Genomic DNA, 19,831 nt, shown 5'->3' on the forward strand with positions numbered 1-19,831 from the left:
ATGTCAACCTCTAAATAGTCTGGTCCAGATTCTGTTATCTAAGACGGCTGTCATATAGCTGGAATATTGCGGCGTTAAAGAACAAACTAACATACAAATCATGTTGGCGGGTAACATAGTATTTGATGCGCGTATTTAATATACATGTATTTAATTCCGTCGGTTGCTACCACTGGTTCCACATGAAATGTCCGGGCATGAAATGATCAGTAACTGCAGCATATCACATTTACAGTTCTGAAGTATCATTTCGTGCATAGGGATTTTGCCTCCACATTTTCTGGTGGCCACATGACCCAATGCGCTTGAATAAATATCACCAGGTTCACCCCACGTCCCCGTACGTATATAACAAGAAACATTCCCTTATACAATATTTGAGTTTTTTTCACTTTCATTATCAGGATATCTGCACGCCCTGCTGAGGATGAGTCAGGAGCAGACCGAAAACGTTGCTCTTCAGGAGGAGCTCTATGTAAGATGTGATGAAGAACAAACGGAGAAAACACAATGGTCCAACAAACTTCAGGGCGTCGTTGCCCTGCTTGGATATTCTGTCGGTCTGGGTAACTTGTGGCGATTTCCCTACGTCTGTCAAAGAAACGGAGGAGGTACGGTCTTGCACATTATATCTAATGCCCCCATTTCAATACGACCACGAATATCCCGAATCACCCCGAATAGGAAATTTTTCATGTTCGTAGATGAATCTCAATCAAATTCTTAAATGAATATTATTAGATTCCCAAACATTCGTACAGTTGGCGGGAGTTCGTCGAATCGGAGTGAAAGTTTTTGTTTGTCAAAAGCTTTCGTGGAAGGGTCCCCGAATTACAATTTCGTGGCTGTATCGTAATCCAATCGTAATGGATTCTTAAGGTCCGTAACAGCTTCGTAATAGATTCTTTTGCAATCTAGGCTATTCTTAGCGATTCGTGGCTCCAAAAATCTCTTGTCCTCAACCCGAAAACAGCCCGAAACAGCCACGAATGTCCCGAGTCAACTACGAATCATGTAAGAATGAAGTAAGAACAACACGATTCCCCAAGGACCAGGGCCAGAGCAACACGAGCTCTCCGTTGAGTCTCCATTGTGGACATGATGGGTTGGCCAGCCTTTCGGGACCCAATAACAAGCCGAAGTGAAAGGAAAAATACCGATTTTCACAAACTATTCGTAAATATGTCGTATTAGTCGTATCTTATTCGTTGCGATCGTCCTGCATTCGTACATGCATTCGGCATATTCGTAACTTAGTCGTAGGTGATTCTTACAATTCGTGCATGATCCGTACATGAATCTTGTAATTCGTGCATGATTCTTAATCCATTCCTGGCATTCTTCATATTTTTCAACCCGATCAGCCACGAGTTTTCGTAACTCCGTCGTTCGTTTGTCGTAACTGCTTCGTACCTCCTACCGATTCTCCACAAAAGTTTGCATTATTGGCCGAATCATCACGAATTTCGAAAGTTTCCGATTCGGGGTGATTCGGGATATTCGTGGTCGTAGGGAAAGGGGGCCATAAGCGCGAATTCTACCAAATGTTTTATGATTAGACTGAAATGATAGCTAGTTCCATTTAGCTGGAATACACGGTGATATTTACGTTTCTCTGTCGTATACCTAGTTGTACGGATATTGACACGGATATCAGTGTATTTAATTTGCATAATTCTTGCTAACCATAACTATTTGTTTCAAGCTGTTTGGTTAATTCACACAAAATGTTCAATTGTGTTAAAATTGTTCGAGGTCCGTCTTGAACACGTCCTTTGACACTTATTCAACTATTGCCATTGCCATTTCGCGAAAAGAATTACTTTTATTGCAAAAAAATGGAAGCTCAGAATCGTTAAAGCATATAAACGCTAGGGACAGTGTGGAATGATGCAAGCAGGTAATATTGGGACGAGGGACCAGGAACTAACCATTTGGTATTCCGGGGGGCTAGGATTTTTTATTGTGACCAGATATTTTTCTATTTATTTTTTATTGTAATGATTTTGGGGGACAATTTATTTATTGTGCGATATGAAACGGCCGGTGTCCCGGTATAAACTCTCCCCCCGGAGATTTTATACCGGTACAGATTCTCCCCCGGAGAATCTGTTCTGAAATAAAATCTCCCCCGGGCGGACATATTTCGCGCCTCCCTCAGAATAAAGTCTCCCCCCTGATTATTCGGTTTGTTGCAATGTCTTTAAGTACTATATTCTTTAAATAGTTATCTTTAATGTAAGGAGGGTTACTTTAAAAAATAGATTATGAAATATGGTCATAATGAATTGATATTTCAGCATATTTCATTTGGTAACTGTGCCTTCCATCCTTAAATAATTATAAGACATAATCATACCAAACAAATTTGAATGAAATGACTTAATGTAACAAATACATGTACGGTTACTGTTGTAACTGAATTCAGAAATCTTATTAATACACGCAAACATTCTGTTTTAACACTAACAACGTTAAAACTGTCAACATATCCACGCGCGCCTCCAGCTCAGGCTGTCCGTTATACTCTGATTTAAGATCTAAAATTTATTCCTTATTCCATATTCCTTATTTTCACACTGCTTACCCCTGCCTGCTGGATTAATTTTAGCATAAGGCGCTGTAAAGAGGGTAGGTGATTTCAAACAGTCGGTGCCTCATTAAACAAGGGCCAATTGAAGAAATATTTTGCACATTTATTCCTGATAGAAAACTACACAATACTATATAAAAATATCCCGATGTTTTCAATCATACCAAGGTTAAGACCAAAGCGAACACAAAATTTGTAAATTTTCTTGAACTTACCTGAATTGCGTTATGGAAGGTGGTTTGCATTTCATGCTAGGAACCTTTTAATATCGTAACATTTGTGCAAATTGATTTACAAAAACATCTTATATAATTGTCTGCAAAAATTGGTGTTGAACCTGAGAAGCAAGGAATGGATAGAGGGAGAACTCAACCGTGACATTTGTGATTTTAAGGTATCTGCCAAATGGGTTAAGACGTAATAGAAATTCATACATTTCCATGTATCCAAATCATTTGGTAATATTTACAAATATGCCTAGCTAGTTTGGAAATGAAGAAGAAATGCACACATTTACATCAATGTTTATACCCGTCCATTATGCAGGAGTGTTTTGTCATATTTGCCAGGGCGTGACGACACTAAACCAGATTAATGAGTGCGTGAGTATGGCTTTACGCTGGTTTTAGTAATATTCCAGCAATATCATCACGGGGAACACCAGAAATGGGCTTTCACTAGATTAATGAAATTTATCAGTGTGTGTATAGCATTTGGAATAATTTGGACATTTTATTATTTCAAACTTTATTTTAGACGTTCGAAATGACACATTTCCCTTAAATATACAGAAATGTATAGGATATTGTTACAATTTCCCACGTTTGACGCAGGTTTGGCACATATAAGGTAAAAGTGGCACCCATACGTTTGAAATATCTAGAGAAATACAAGCCGAATGAATGCGGCATCAATTAGGAGATAAACATACTGTGTTTTTCATGTAGAGCTAGGTTACCTGTAGATTTAACCCCGCTAAATTGAATTTGGAACCGAACGCGCAGCGTGAGGTTTCAAATGTTAAATTTAGCGCGGTTAAATCTACAGGTAACGTAGCCCTACATTGAAAACACAGTATGTTTATCTCCATTCTACCATGACTAAATAAAACGCGAACTCTTTGGTGCTAGCAAATATACTGAGTGAAGCGGCATGGGTTGAGTAAGTGTTTTGAGTGGGTTATCGGTCTGAATTACGGAATCGACGAACAAAATATGTATATACTCAGGCAGTTTGTATACACCGTTATACTTCACTCGAACATATGACAGGCATTGAAGGCATACAAGCACGGCAACTTGGTAAGCTAACATGAGGTGGTTATCCCTAAAGAAAACAAAGCCAGCTGTGCAAGGCTTTCGCACTACATTGCGCGTCACCATTATGACGTCATATCGATCATTTTGACCCAAAAGATATGACGTCACATTCGTACATAGAAAAGGGCCAAAATGCCAAGTTCTCTGTTGTCTTCAAAACGTAAATACATTCCCTTTGTTGATTTGAATCGTGCTTTTTGCACGAAATGTATTGCCACTCATCCTTTGAATATTGTAGTAACCGCATCTGTGCATTTTGTAACCTGTTATTGTAGATATAATTATTTAAATATGCCTACCGAGATAATTACTGAAAATAGTACTATTCTAGGAATATTAGCTTCCGCGGTGATGCGGCCGTCAAACCAGCTGTTTCAATCAGAGGGGGTTAATTGTGATTTAATAGCCTCTGATTGACCAATCAGAATCGAGTAAATTTCAAATTCATGGTAGAATAAGCATCGCGCAATTGGGATACGATGACATGCATCAACCAAAGCAGCGAGCCTGACCACCCGATCCCGTTGGTCGCCTCATACGTCCCCATGCTTATAAGTAAGTTTTCAATTGTGTTTCTCAGTGTATTTAGGAGATAGACCAACTGTGTTTTGAAATTTGATGTAGTCCCACTGACGAGGAGATACTTCTTATTTTAATTTGGAACCGAGCGTTTTAGCCTTTTTAAAAACCTCTGTTTTACCCGATCAGAATAAAACATTCTTTCATATCATGGTATAGAATTTATAATAGTGTGTTGGCTGTGTGTTTCAGTCATATACTGGTCTCTGCAGAGAAGTAGGGCACACATACGTACATAAAACGTGCTTGGAATTTTGGGCCAGAGACATGTGGCATATGACGATTATACAAATCATATTTAAAAAACCTGTAACATAGCAATAATTTATAGCAATGCAGTGTACACGTACATATTGATTTTATCCCCTGACTTATATGTTTGCATTATAATTGTTTGTTTGTTTTCTTTGTTATGTAACGCCTTACTCATGAATACTTAGTATTCAAGCTATATGGCGGCGTCTGTAAATAATCGGTCTGGCCGTTATTCTGTTATGGCCTGACGAGACTCTTACTCCACTTATTCAATTATTATATAATATATATAGAGAGAGATTACTACACGAGTGTCTATCAGATACCATTGATCTTACATCGAGTTGTTTCAAAACGTATCTAACGAGCGAAAGCGAGTTAGATACGCTTCGTAACAACGAGTTGTAAGATCAATTGAATCTGACAGGCACGAGTACAGTAATCTGTTTCATACACACCCTAAAATCGCACCTTTTTAGCATCGGATCGATGCATTTTGTATATTCTCATGATCGCAGTGGCGCATTAATACATAACACCTTTGTCATAAGTGACGTCGTTCAATGTACTGCTTACTACTCATAAATAATATGACCCTACACAAAAAAGGTTTCCGCCATGTCTGTGGATTATCAAGGCGATGATGAAAATGCAAACTAGATAAAAACAAAGAACACGCCGGATGCCGAGTTAAAAGTTTACACCTCAAAGAAATAACCAAATATGTACAACAATGTTTACTTCCGTATGACATCACTACCGGTGACCGACTTTTGCAAAATGGCGTGTACACTGACAACAGTATACGCGGGATTTCCAGAGGAGGATAATCGTTGATTGAGGGATCGTACATACATAAATGGGTCACGTAAGGAATCGGAAACATTCTGACAATCTGCGTACTGTTATTTGTTTACCATTTTTCCAATGTAACAAAGTGAATTTGTCAGAAATGCAGATAACTACCGTCGTCGTTGTGCGTGATTTAGCGTCAGTCATGGCATCACACTTGTACGGTTTCTATTGAATTTACCACATCATTGTTATGTTTATATTTGGAATTCCATTTCTAGTGCAACGATACTCTTTCCATGAAAATTCTCAAACGCGTGATCGAGCCAATGTATGCAACAATTAGACGAAAGTACCTCTAAACATGCAACACAGTGTAAAATCTGAATATTTTGCTTTGTTTACATTTCAGCAAGTACAGTTTTACGAGCACAGTGTTCGTTTCCACACCTAATTTATTTCGCATGATTTCATCTAGATAATTTGCATTGGTGACAAATTTGTCATTTGTTTCTAAAATATATGAGGAATTCAGGGATGCATGTATAGCATCTGAGTTTGAAATATACCTGATCGAATAGGCGTCTCATAACCGTCATTTTGTAAACACAATCCAATATGGCCGAACGTACACTTCGGCGTTCCTGAATGCGTATTTTCCAAAACATTCTAAACGATTCTAGGCATATCAGCCACGTTTCAGAATTATCATTAGTGATTTGATTTGATACCCGTGATACCCGTGATATTTTTCTACTTTAATTATTCGAGTAAATATCCAATATTTAGATTTCTAAACACACAGTAAATAACGCCGTGAATTGTGATTTGGCTAGATTTACGATTTTCCTAATTTTCAGAAGTCACTTTCAGTAATTTTGCATTGCCTAAAATGACAGCAAATGATAAACAGAAGAGTGAATTCAAAACTGCGAAGTGTATTAGTTTGCGTGATGTATTTTGAATTTTTTTCGACTTCGAAGTGAGGGTTTAAGAGGAGGGACATATGTGTCGCTGTGGCATCCAGGGAGTGCATTACACTCTAACAAATGCTAACGTTGACATAACAGCAGATAATGTAACTGATAATAAAAACAAACTCGCAAATTGTTATTATTATTATTATTATTATTACACGGTCCTGTGGTTCAACAAGGCGTAGGTGAATATTCGACTGAAGCACGAGGAACTTATCAATGACTTACAATCAGAAAAATAGTCCGTCATCTCCGTCAGTTATCTCAAATGGGTTTCTCACCCGCAGGTGTGTAAGAAAAAAAATCTTTGAATATATACACATAATCTAGAAATATGGCAACATAATTTCATTCGCTGAACAAATATTTGGGAGAAATCAAATACAATATGAAATAGGTTACAGGAAAATGAACAAAAATATAAACATGACCTCGATGCAACGGGCGAGGTCAACCTTCAAGCACGGATTTATATATGACGTCACATAAGTTTATAAAGAGGTGCATTTCGAGTCGAACGGGAGCATGAGGATGAAATTTATACTTATTGCTGTTAAAATGAAGTTTATGGAGCAGTTAAGGAAAACACCCATATCGGTAATCGGTAAAACAAGTTTGTTTTAAAAGAAAGTTTGTTTTTTTTGTTTTTAAATTTTAGTTTCTTTCCTTACCTTTTTATGTTTATGGTTTCTCAAAATCTTAGATTTTTTCCCGATGCGATAGTGAATCGGGTTTTAGGGATAGATCAGGAGCAAGTCGCTTTTATCTGTGTCAGCGGCAACATCTGAGCAGGGTACGACATTGTTTTCATTGGTGCTAGATTCCTGTCATTTCCGAAAACAAGACATCAAAGTCAATATCGTTCAATAAATCAATTTCGTTCACTTCTGTAAGTTTACTGAGCCCATATTCTTCATTTGCGTTATTAGTATTGAAAGATAGCCATTCCATACCCAAATCACCGTTAAGTCAGATGAAATGTTAAAAGACAAGGCAAAAATACTAAATTAATTATTTTCCTGATAAATGCAGGGATTTGTGGTCAGATGGCAACAATGGCCACTCTACCGCATATAGACTAACATCAACACATGGAAATCAGGAAATTATAATATGTATAACCTTCAAGGCATTGTGAGATAAGTGATCGAAGGAATTGCCTTGTTGTGGACTTACTGACCTCAGTATGTTCAGAAAAAAATGACTCGCGAATTTATCGCATTTGGCTGTCAAGTTACTGTTTACATGTTTGTCCTATGAAGTAGGATGATCACTTCACTATATGGCGACGTTTCAGGTAATCATTTCACAATAGATATATAGATCACATGTGGTAACAATGAATACCAAACACTGAGCAAAAACCTCGTGAATTCTTCTGACAGCGGCCAGAAGGTTAGTAAACAGCGAATTTGCTATCTTTCCTGGTAGAGTGCACGCGGATGCTGAAGTTTAGTAAATATCACTTATTAAAATAGTATAATTCACTACTTAAACCACACTGTAAAATTGTGTTAAGAATGCAAACACATACATGCCTTCTTATAGAAAAATGAAATGTTGTTCTTTCAGACAGAAGCACGGCAAGTATAATACATTTATTATGTACCCTTTGCTTGAACGACGAAAATATCGTCCATCGAAAAATAATTATATTTTATGTTTGACTGATTTTGCAAGAACGGGCGCTTTGCTCGGCTTGTGTGTCCGTCATTCTTGCACATGCATACACAACTACAATCTCACATTGTAGAGGGGCACGGGTGGCCAGGTCGTCGAAGGCGCCACAATTCACTGTGCAGAGTTGCTTCCCTTGGGCACGCCAGAAACCTGTGATTGTGGGTTCGAATTCCGGTTCGCCCCGATTATGTTTCTAGGTTTGTCAGCACCATACCCGTGCTCGTTGGTTTCACCGAAGTGGTAAACGTCTGAGACCTGCATCATTTCGGGCTTTCCTCTCACATTAAGCTGACACACTGGAATAATGTTAAAAACGGCGTTAAACCCAACTCACTCTCACTCACTCACTCACTCACTCACTCACATTGTAGAGAAGTAGTTAGCTTAAGTTTGATTTCATTCTCGTTATTTTGTTGCCTACGGTACAATTAATTAATAAACTACTTAAGAACACAATTAATGTTGTCATCCATTAAAACATGAATAGTCCACATGTGTCAATATTGTATAAATAGTTTTCCTGTTCTTCCCAATAATTATATTGTCTTATTTTTCATTAGTTACAAATAGACCGTGTTCTGACAAGGCCCATCCGGGACAGATAGACAGGCTCTGGTGAAATGAACCAGTGTTTTTAAAATATTAGTTCTTAGTGTTTATAGCTCCATGGTAGTAGCGAGAGGGAAATTCGAAGTTAATAATGAAAGAACATGATATGTAAAAAATTCTTATACTTTTATATTGCATTATTTTATCATATTATTGTAATATCATTTACCATCATTTTCATGTCAAAAGCCATAGATTTCGATCCAATATATAAATATTTATCCAGTGTAAATATATTCATCATTGTCTTATTTAATCGCACATTTCTTAGTATTTTTTTATAAATATAACAAGCGCACTAACATAAAAAAATGCTTGATTTTCCATTTATATCGATTGAAAAATCATGATTAAAGTAAGCATTAGTTCTGAATTTGAAATAATGTATATTCGTGTATAAAATGTTCAGCATCTTCAAATGGATCTCAATATGGACAATATTATATCACCGTATCTTGAACTATAATTGTCTGTTAAGATAATTGAAATAGGACAACTTTTTGCCCAGCTATGCTACTTGGTTATAGACTTGAATACAAAATAAAGTGAGCATATTTTCCAGGGCGTTCAGCTGGGATACCATGTAGGTAGCAGAAGTGGCGATCTATAGCCCGTTTTAATAATGTATTGTTGAATGATAGGTTATTCTTTTAATTGTTTTACTTCTAAACTGTGATAGTCTAGTTTTCTTACTGTCCGTCGATGACAGGTTTTTATTCGTCTAAATTTAATCATTATTAATGGTCTCGTCACGATATGGCTGAAATATTGGCGATGTGACGTTAAATTTTAACTCACTCACTCACTCAAGTGCGTTCAAGTTAAATAAATGCATTTCTTTTGTACGACAAAAACATTAATTATAAGTGCGATGCACTAACAGAACAGGACAGTTTTACAGGAGTTACGAAATCTACGTCTTGTTTTAGCCAATATCGGACATACAAACAAAAAATAATATTCGTCGTCGTTATCTTAAACCACATTGAGAGTATATTATTTTATTATGTATGATACATTGCCATCAACCCACTTCATTTGGCATATGGCTAAATTAAGACGATTACGCCAATGACATTATTTCAATATTTGTATTTGGTTTGGTTTAGTTTGTTGTTTTACGCCGCACTCAGCAATATTCAAGCTATATGACGGCGGTCTGTAAATAGACAATCCAGTGATTTGTAACATGAGCATCGATGCACGCAATTGGGATCGATGACATGCATCAACATTAATAAGTAACATTCAAAATTGAAAGTATTTGGTATACCATTATGAGTCACATCTCTACGAGAATAGTTATGTTATAAAACCATTGGTGTTTCATATTACAGTAAAACATATGACATGAAATTTATTAATATTTCTCTCCAAATGAAGGATACAATAATATATTAAATACGAATAATAAACATTCAGGACTAATTCTTAAACTTGATTATATGACACAATTATACACGTGCCCTCACACAAGACATGTGAATGTTCCTATTGGTTTTATGGTTGATTGAGTACTGATCCCGATAATCGTTCTGTAGAATCCAGGGGTAAGCTCAATGGATTCTGCTCCAGATACCTGTTTGTGGCTTTCTAAAGTGTTTCAATTCCTCCTTCGCTTGGGGCTTCCGCACACCCACATAACAATACCAAGCTCGAGTTGTCGCGCCTGTTATAACTGAAATGCAACTCAAAGCAAATTCAAACACAACACAAACAGCACTCTACTCACCCCTTTTACAACTGCAGGTGCGTTTCTGATTCCTCACATGATCTTCACGATTGTTGTGGCTGTACCTCTGTTCTTCCTGGAGGTTGCTCTTGGTCAGTTTTCCCGCAAAGGACCCATAGGGGTGTGGGCGATGTGTCCTCCAATGAAAGGTAAATAATAACGGTTACACCGACTTATATTATTGACAAGATCCAAGTGTAGTTATGAAGTCACACAGTTCTCCTCAGCTGTCAGTCGAGAATAATCCTGCATAATGTTGATATCAGAATAAGTTGATAAATTCTCCCAAATGAAGCTTAACTATCGAAAACTGATACCAATCGATTAAGCCCTTCACGGAAACATACATGTTATTAAACTTTGAAATAAGAATGCAAATGGATATGAACTACGTCCAATACTTGTATTAAGCTTTGGGTCCATCCGGCTGCGAATGCCCCATACAAACATCAGGAAAGAAGGAACAACAGATTTCGGTCAACCTCCATGCTGATTTATTTGATGTTTTGTGTGCATAGAAGGAAATTCAAAGAGGTGGTAAGATACGTGATTCATTTCGTTTGCAAGGTATCGGCTATGGTATACTTATAGTCAGCTGTGTGGCCATCCCGTACTACAGCATGGTATTTGCATGGGCCCTCTACTACCTGTACAGCTCCTTCTCCATCGACCTGCCTTGGGCAACTTGTGGCAATTCATGGAACACACCGCATTGTGTGGCTGCTGGAGAGTCGAGACGTACCACTAATAGTTCGGCAGAGATTGCTATGCTAAGTCTCAACACCACGGAAAGGATGGATTCAAACCAATCTGAAACATTTACAGATGCATTTGGTCACACTTCAACGGAGGAGTTTTGGCAGTAAGTGTTCTTTATTAGTTCTATGTTTAACATAATGTTATCTGTCCAAGGTTGTTACTTATTATGTATTCATCATGTCATATTTTTAAGATACAAAGTCCTTGTTATTTCCTCGGGCATAGAAGACATGGGATCGCTGCAGCCGCATCTCGTCATTTGCTGGTTTCTTACCTGTCTGAGCATGTTCCTGTGTGTGATGAAAGGTGTCAAGTCTCTTGGAAAGGTATTGTTGTTTGATGATGGGTGTTATCTTTCTACATTGCATGTTTCTTTTTATGAGCGTTTCTAAGAGATTCTCATTTCATCATTTGCTGTTGTGTTACCGTATTAATAACGAGCGAAAATTAAAGTGTATTTCTATGGTCATGCTATGTGGTATCATGTTTACTTGACATTTAAAAGCAGACCTGTGTTAGATCATTCGATAATGATTTCGATCTGTTTCTATCATAGGTGGTGTACGTAACTGCGATGATGCCATATGTCTTGTTGACTGTGCTGCTGGTCAGATCGTGCATGATGCCGGGTGCTGTGGATGGGATTTTGTTTTACCTAACTCCAGATTTCATGCGTCTTCAAACTACCCAGGTCAGCAAATTCAATGAATATTGGTCTTACAGAAAATAACGTACGAAAACACACCTAATTGCTCCAACGATTTGCTTTAATTCATAGGTGTGGTTAGAAGCAATTCTTCAGGTTTTCTTCTCTTCGGGACCAGCTTGGGGAACTCTGATTGTCATAGCAAGCCACAACTCTCCCCACAACAATATTGTCAGGTGAGGGTTGCATGAATCCACACCACTGCACTGAAACGATCCACGTATCAATGTTTAGCACAGTGGATGTGTTGCCATTCCGTTTCTTCTATATTGTGTTCGGGGGCACGGGTGGCCCAGTCGTCTAAGGCGCCGCGATTCGCTGTGCAGAGTTGCGTCCGTTGGGCACGCCAGAAACCTATGATTGTTGGTTCGAATCCCGATTCGCTCCGATTATGTTTCTAGGTTTGTCAGCACCATACCCGTGCTCATTGGTTTCACCGAAGCGGTAAAAGTCTGAGACCTGCATCAATTCGGGCTTTCCTCCAACATAAAGCTGACACGCCGTGATATAACCGGAATACTGTTAAAAGCGGCGTTAAACCCAACTCACTCACTATATTGTGTACAAATTACGGGAGGAAAACAATTTATTATTGGGATGAATGTACCAACATGACATAGAAAATACACTTATACAGGCATAAAAATCAAATGGATGGACTAATTTGATCAAAGTTCGACACGAAGGTTGATATATGATGCTGCTGCTGCAACTGCTACAACAATTAGAAATACATATAATTCAGCAAAAATAGGATGCCAGCAAATACACATATGAAAATAACATTTCTTCACACTTTCAGAGATGCTTTACTAGTGACCTTATTAGGCGAGTTGACAAGCGTGTATGCCGGTTTTATTGTGTTCGCGACAGTCGGTTTCCTGGCTCACAGTCTTGAGCTACCAGTTGCTGACGTCATCACATCAGGTGAGTTAAATACCTGCCTGTTTCTCAAACCATAAACATACACGTATGCAGATGATATGTGCCATAACGTTTTGTGCATGTAGTGATTTACTGAAACGCAATGAAAACACAGAATTACCTTGAACTCGAAATCAGAAAAGTTGTGTGTTTGTGGTCCATCTCCAAACACACTGAACTACTCGCACAACGACATTGTTTGGCTTGATTATTTCATACCTAAACACCCAAAATATATGAAAAAATCAAATATACGTCTTTAATAAATTGTGTAACTATGTATAGATGGGTGTCAGAGAAAAATGTTCAGTTGCATATATATTACCTATGTTCTTTCCACTTCATAAACAAAACCGCGGGTTTTCACTTTAGAATTAGCCTCCGGCAACCTATGATGGTTGGAAGAGGCGACATAATGGATCAGGTCGGTGACTTGGTTGATGTCATCGTGCAAATACACATCAATGCAAATACTTCTAATCAGTTCATTACACGGTGACTTAATTGATGATATTATCGTCCCCCGACGGTGTGTGGGCGGACGGGTAGCCAAATTGTTAAAGCGTTCGCTCGTCACGCCGAAGACCCGGGTTCCAATGTGTGAAGCCCATTTCTGGTGTCCCCCGCCGTGATATTGCTGGAATATTGCTAAAAGCGGCGTAAAAAACACACTTACTCACTCACTCCCGACGGCTCGTCATGGCGTGGCGTGGCGTGGCGTGGCGTGGCGTGGCTTGGCGTGAGGCACTTTGAAATCAATTTCAAGAAGCACTGAATCATAATCTACCTGAAATCATCAAAAACACCATTGTACGTTTACATCAGCAATGGAGAAACTGACAATGGGACGAAATACCTGCGTACTGCTTTGGCAAATACTTTGGGTCAAATGAACCAAACATAAATGACGAGTCACAGGTTATAAAAACAGTATGCGATAGATACTACCATTTATTACTTTTACGCCATACGAGTCGACATGGAGGATACGAAACACATGAACAATACAATACTTGGATCAGTTTAATTCATGTTGTCAATGAGATAATATATATTTTGCAGCTTTGCTATTTTCAGCGTCTCGTCTAAAATATGTTTCTCATAATGACCATTAGTCCTTTTTTGTTTTTGGCGAAAGGTCCAGGCATTGGATTTGTAGTCTACCCTGAGGCAGTATCACTTCTTCCTGTCCCCCAGCTGTGGTCGGTGCTCTTCTTCTTAGTCGTGTTGATGATGGGCTTCGACACCATGGTATACCATTGGTTTAGGCTGTTGCTGAATCATGCGAACTAGTGTTGGTCCCTGGTGGTCTATTGCTCGTATTCTAAGTGTATGAGTGAGTGAGTGAGTTGGGTTTAACGCCGCTTTTAACATTATTCCAGTTATATCGCGGCGTACCAGCTTAATGTGGGAGGAAAGCCCGAAGGGATGCAGGTCTTAGACGTTTACCACTTCGGTGAAACCCACGAGCACGGGTATGGTGCTGACAAACCTAGAAACATAATCGGGGCGAACCGGGATTCGAACCCACAATCATAGGTTTCTGGCGTGCCCAAGGGACGCAACTCTGCACAGCGAATCGCGGCGCCTTAGACGACTGGGCCACCCGTGCCCCCTCTAAGTGTATGAAATTGAATAATGGTGTATATGGTGATGTTTCATTTTTAGTTAGTTTTTAATCTACTCTTTTTATCTTGCTGCCGACGTACTGTCCTTTGTTTTCAGATATGAATCGATGTGACCGTTCTCGGCATTATATGGCTGAAATACTGTCGAAGTGACGTTGAGTTATACCTCAATCACTCACTGATTGCGTGTTTGCAATTTTGATCCTCCGTCAGTAAGTTACCACAAAGGAGCCACTATAATGTAAGAGACAAGTGAGAACTTGTGAGTGAGAGTTAGTTGGATGTAAGGCCACTCTGAAGAGTATTTCCGTCATGACACTGCTTGTGACACGGAAAGCCCAAAGTGACCTTTTCGGTGAACGAGTCTGACACACTGAGAATCATATTAATCTGAGCGAATCATCAGATTTGTTACGAATAAGGGGCAAAAAAACGCAAAGCTAATTATTGTGCCTTTACACGACTGGGACATGTTGATGTTGGTGTATATGAAGGCTTCATATAATGTAAACCAATACCTTATATGTGAACAGTTTGGAACTATCGAGGCAGCAACTGGATGTGTGAAGGACATTCTGCCCAGACGATTGCACAAGAAACATCTTCCAACTGTTACAGCTGCTTTGCTTATGGGTGCAGTTTTCGTTTGTGGACTTATCTTTACCAACAATGTGAGCAAATACATTACGATATAGTTGTGTATGTTGTGCCTAAATGCAGGATTGGATTTGATGCAATTAGTTAATGATTTGGCATAGTTGGAAGATTCATGTGACATTTTATGAAAACGAATACTCTTATTCCATTGGTTTGATAATTTCGGATGTTTTTCCACCTAATGTGTTTGTAAACAACATCTGAAAACATTTCAGTCCAACTCATTCAAAGTTAACACGTAAACAGAGCCAATCGTCAAGATTGTCTGGTCAATATGATCTGATAAAGATAACTAACTACATGCCTTGCAATGTTCATCCATCTGCGACCAACTACCCTTTCATATTTCAGGCCGGAATGTACATGTTCCAGTTACTAGACTGGTATGTGGGTGCTGTGATTTGCTTTGTCGTCGGCGTATTGGAATGTCTGGTTGTTGGATGGTTGTATGGTTTGTGTACAAATCTTTCCTTTGTTTCTAACTATGGGTATATTAACACTGACTTGTCGAACTAATTGTGAATGCCTGATTAGGTCATGATCAGAAGACACATTTCAGAATATGTCATTTCTATTATGATTTGCATTTGTTTTGATAGTCTATGTATACTCAAAGGAAAAGGCAATTTGATATGCAGAGTAGGAGAATCTATCAAACGCGCTTACTGGTTGGGTTGAATTTTATCTCACGGAAATGACAATGTCTGAAGGTAGGGTAACGGGCAGCAGTCTATATGAAGAGCCTTTCTGGTAATCTCAAATGAGTTATGTCACACGATGGGTTTCCGAGGCAATAGCGAGTGTATCCATTCTGTGCATGTGCTGTCATGTCTCCTCTGAGTGTTGATGAAAGGCCTGAGGAATAGTCTTCCATTATCGAAGAAGGATAAGCCGGAGCTCCTACAAAATTGTTGAAGAATTTGAAGATTTTGCTAACATCCTTCCATTTCATCCAGGACATTGTAGTTGGTCACAGATCAGATGGTCCCTGAGGTCAGGATAACACATTAATATTGTTATGAGTCAGATAGCGTTGTACAACTCAAAGAACATGGGGTTTGGCGTTATTGTGATGTAAGGCTGTTCTGTTGGAAAAACAGTAAAACGGCCGTTTGACAAAATGTTATCACGATATCTCGCAGCTTTCAAATACTCATCACAAACTCATCACTATCATCTGTGTCTTTCCTGAGCCGAAATTCCACCACAGATCATTCACGTAAGGTTCACCTCAACGTCTTTAGAGACGCGTGTCCTGTAAGGTGTCCGGAAGGTGAGTGTTGCTGTTTAGAGCCAGTGTTGAAGATGCGTTGTTCGAATCCATGTCATGGCGAGGAATCGTAACTTGTGATCGACCACGACTGGAACAGTGTCTGATGTGGCTGTGTTGTTGATGATGTCACAGTAATGGCCATAACAGCGACGTTTCTTCTTTAAGGAACATTTTCATTGGTTCAAATGAATACATTCGTATAAAGGTTTGTAAGTTAAAGTAACTTTTGCCTTTGAGTATATATACTTGTCAAGTATTCCGTTAAGGAAGTGTCACATACACACTTCTCTTGGTTCATGTATGCAACATAATGGAGGGTTATTTTTCTATTAAAGTAACAATCTGATGATTAGAATGACATGGATAATGATCAATACACTATTGTATTTGCTTCAATTCCGTTGTATCGGAACGCACATTTAGACTTCTATTAGATTCGTCCAACATGTGTTCTGTACTTGTTTCATTCATGTTTACCAGGTGTGAAACGTTTCTCTGTTGACGTGGAAGCTATGATTGGAAAGCGGCTTCCGGTTGTCTATAAGCTGATGTGCTTCATCATTGTACCTGCCTTGCTGCTGGTAGGGTGTAATACTGTTATCCAATGAATTAATACTCTTGTAGTGATTCAGGCGTATCACAAAGAGTATGAAATGTGTATGTTGCTCGTAAGTCATGCAATGACGAATATGAAAAGACATAACAATTTCTCAAGTTATTTATGTGTAAATGCCTTGTTTCCAATTTTGTGTCATTGGAGAATGGTTGGTAGGACAATAACGCATTGATTGAAATGAGATTGATAACTGTAACTCATAAAACTTAGGTCCGAATTTCAGTAACGTCAGCACAATATCACGGGCGTTATTTTGGACGGTCAGCAAAGACACGGTGGTTATTGCTGACCACACATACTTCTTACAAAACAAGCATCAGTTACTATTTTGTGGATTCACACGGGTATTATATAGTCAGTTTAGTACAATATTCTATACTTTTAGCAAAGATCTGTTATGATTACGGACAGGACTTTGTCGCTTATATTTATGCATCAACGTAAGCTGCACTTTTCACATCAGCATTGTTCGTGTCTGGCCATCGCACAATGGTTAATTAAAAACATTTGTACGGTGTGTTATGATGTATTTCATTTTGCATGTGAAACATCATCTAATAATTACCAGATAGTTTAGGAAACTTTTGATAACCCTGATACATTTATGTTAGCTAAACATACATGTACCTCTGAGTGTTTATAATTCGAATAAACATTGTTCTACATTTATCATTTCCGGGAGTATGTTTAGTTAACCCAATGTCGAACCAACTTATATATTATATATTTCGGTTAGCATATATTAGCCCAGTGTATTTTTATGCCCCAGCGCGGCTGTGCCACTTTGTATCTTAAACTGGGATTATTTTAAAGAGTAAACTCGTTCTCTCTTTCTTTTACACAGACAGCTATGATTCTAACCATCGCAAGCTACAAGCCACCAGCATACGGGAGCTATGAGTACCCATCAATCGCAGTCACCATTGGTTGGTGTATTGCTGTAGTGTCAGTAGTTCCTATCCCTGTTACCATCGTGATACATGTTCTGATGCAGAGAGGCTCCTTCGCTCAGGTTTGTATTATGCATAAAATACATTTTGTAAAATTGGTGCAGCTGATACACACTGTGACAGAAGACCCGCTGGCTCATTCTCGAAATCTAAATTATAATAACCTGGTTTATTATTTTCAAAACATTTCGGCCCTTCATATTTTATATAGTATTGCATAACCTTTTCCCACCACTTACTCGCTGCAAGGCCGCTCGCAAAACTACAGATTAAATTATAGGCATGTCCCTGTCGATACAACATAGTGGCAATAATGATAATGTGGAAATAGTTTGAAATAAGTTGTTAATCATTTTAGCGTGTGAAGACAGCCATAACACCAAGCCCTGAATGGCGAAGATGCAGACAGCGATATGGTATTACGGAGGACGGAGACGTGTCGAACAACTTGAAGGAAAGCATTCTGCATGTTTTCAATCGATAATAGAAGCAACACATTGCAACGTCACATAATAACATTTCCGTTGTGTTCATTGAAATTCCTGCATTCTGATTAGCTGAACTGGTCACATGTTATTGCATTCACTTCCCAATGAATGTAAAACATGAAGACACGCTCACCGAGGGGCACTACTTTTATTACTTCGGAATGTCGGGGAATCCCAGTATTACAGTCGAGGGGATTTCCTTTCTGCTCACGTGTATCGTCATGCACAGGACGTTTAGCGACATTCATGCATATTCATTGTCCAAACTACCCTTTGAAACCCAAGGCCGAGAAGGAATGAAACAGCAAACGTGCAGGCTCGCTCGCCTGTTGTTTTCCCGCTCGCCTCGTTTCCACAACTTTCATGTCTTCGGGTTTCATTTCTAACTAGCATTTTTCCAACTGTGTTCCCGTTTTCAGGGAACTTATGTTTGAATCTGGTGGTAACTGCCGCCTTCTCCAAGTCATATTTCTTGCGGTTCGTTACAGTCTGACTGTTGCAGTTCTTCTCGCCTCATACCTTAATTGACAGGTCCTGTGAACATTGTTTTGATCCTACTCTCCGTTGATTGGCTACTGACGTGTCAAGTTTTGTGCATACATTAAAGGATGTCACGCCACAGTATGTATTCCTACACCTTGAATGTTTATTTATCTCGTAATTTTTGTCTGTTTTGATATATACAGCTGTTTTTGGTTACACTATTGTAGATAAAACATGTTTTACGTTGTCGAATTCAATTATAAGCATTGACTGTGTATTTTGTTCGGTTCACTGAGGTATGAATCGAAAAATGGATGTGCAAACTTTTGTAAGAATCCGCTATGCGGATTCATACAGTTTGCACATCGGTTTTTCGATTCACACCTCAATGAACCGAAAAAATAAACAGTCAATCCTTAATTACATGCCCTTTCAACACCACTTCATACATATATTTTGTTGGTTGTGGAATAAATGTGTCTTGTCTTACCTTGAGGTAATAAATATACAAATGTGTCTCAGCAACATTTCCTTCCGTTCTTTAGGTTCAATTAATATTCGATTCGATTTCAAATCACAATCATCATCACATTTATTTAGAATTATCTCAAGCTTAAGAACATCGTCGGAAATAACAATATATAGTTTATCTGTTTAACACATCTGCTTAGATTACTGATCAAAGGATTTGTTGAAAAAAGGTTGTCAATTCATACTGAATAACGAGACACATCTGAGCGCAATCTGGTACCATGAACACATAGACCCGTGAGGATCCGGGGTAGAATAGCTCTTCATGATCAGCAACCCA

At 38.6% G+C, this 19,831-nt stretch overlaps 2 protein-coding genes across 2 annotated transcripts; both read left to right on the forward strand.

The window, feature by feature from the left end:
* The first annotated feature begins 416 nt into the window (after positions 1-416).
* LOC125381068 (sodium- and chloride-dependent betaine transporter-like) lies at positions 417-12,025 on the forward strand. The gene is made up of 5 exons (XM_048397257.1): positions 417-611; positions 10,554-10,685; positions 11,104-11,398; positions 11,489-11,621; positions 11,852-12,025. The coding sequence occupies exons 1-5, from the start codon at positions 428-430 to the stop codon at positions 12,023-12,025; spliced, it is 918 nt and encodes a 305-aa protein (XP_048253214.1). The 5' UTR covers positions 417-427.
* A 731-nt stretch (positions 12,026-12,756) lies between these two features.
* On the forward strand, positions 12,757-18,700 carry LOC124138622 (sodium- and chloride-dependent glycine transporter 2-like). Its single transcript, XM_046505358.2, has 7 exons — positions 12,757-12,928; positions 14,064-14,176; positions 15,087-15,224; positions 15,562-15,661; positions 16,964-17,064; positions 17,944-18,111; positions 18,408-18,700. Exons 1-7 carry the CDS (start codon positions 12,757-12,759, stop codon positions 18,531-18,533), a joined length of 918 nt encoding a protein of 305 aa, XP_046361314.2. The 3' UTR covers positions 18,534-18,700.
* Positions 18,701-19,831: the final 1,131 nt, after the last annotated feature.

The sequence above is a fragment of the Haliotis rufescens genome, unplaced genomic scaffold (assembly GCF_023055435.1).
Source record: "Haliotis rufescens isolate VD_foot unplaced genomic scaffold, xgHalRufe1.0.p SCAF_17, whole genome shotgun sequence".
In the NCBI taxonomy this organism is placed as follows: Eukaryota; Metazoa; Mollusca; class Gastropoda; order Lepetellida; family Haliotidae; genus Haliotis; species Haliotis rufescens.

Excerpts from the sequence above, each read along its gene's own strand:
- LOC125381068 (XM_048397257.1), top strand. The coding sequence starts at position 428 with ATGAGTCAGGAGCAGACCGAAAACGTTGCTCTTCAGGAGGAGCTCTAT. Across the intron at positions 10,686-11,103 it reads GATGTGTCCTCCAATGAAAG|GTATCGGCTATGGTATACTT; the intron begins GTAAATAATAAC and ends TTCGTTTGCAAG. Across the intron at positions 11,399-11,488 it reads TCAACGGAGGAGTTTTGGCA|ATACAAAGTCCTTGTTATTT; the intron begins GTAAGTGTTCTT and ends CATATTTTTAAG.
- LOC124138622 (XM_046505358.2), top strand. The coding sequence starts at position 12,757 with ATGCCAGCAAATACACATATGAAAATAACATTTCTTCACACTTTCAGA. Across the intron at positions 12,929-14,063 it reads TGCTGACGTCATCACATCAG|GTCCAGGCATTGGATTTGTA; the intron begins GTGAGTTAAATA and ends TTTTGGCGAAAG. Across the intron at positions 15,225-15,561 it reads GACTTATCTTTACCAACAAT|GCCGGAATGTACATGTTCCA; the intron begins GTGAGCAAATAC and ends TTCATATTTCAG.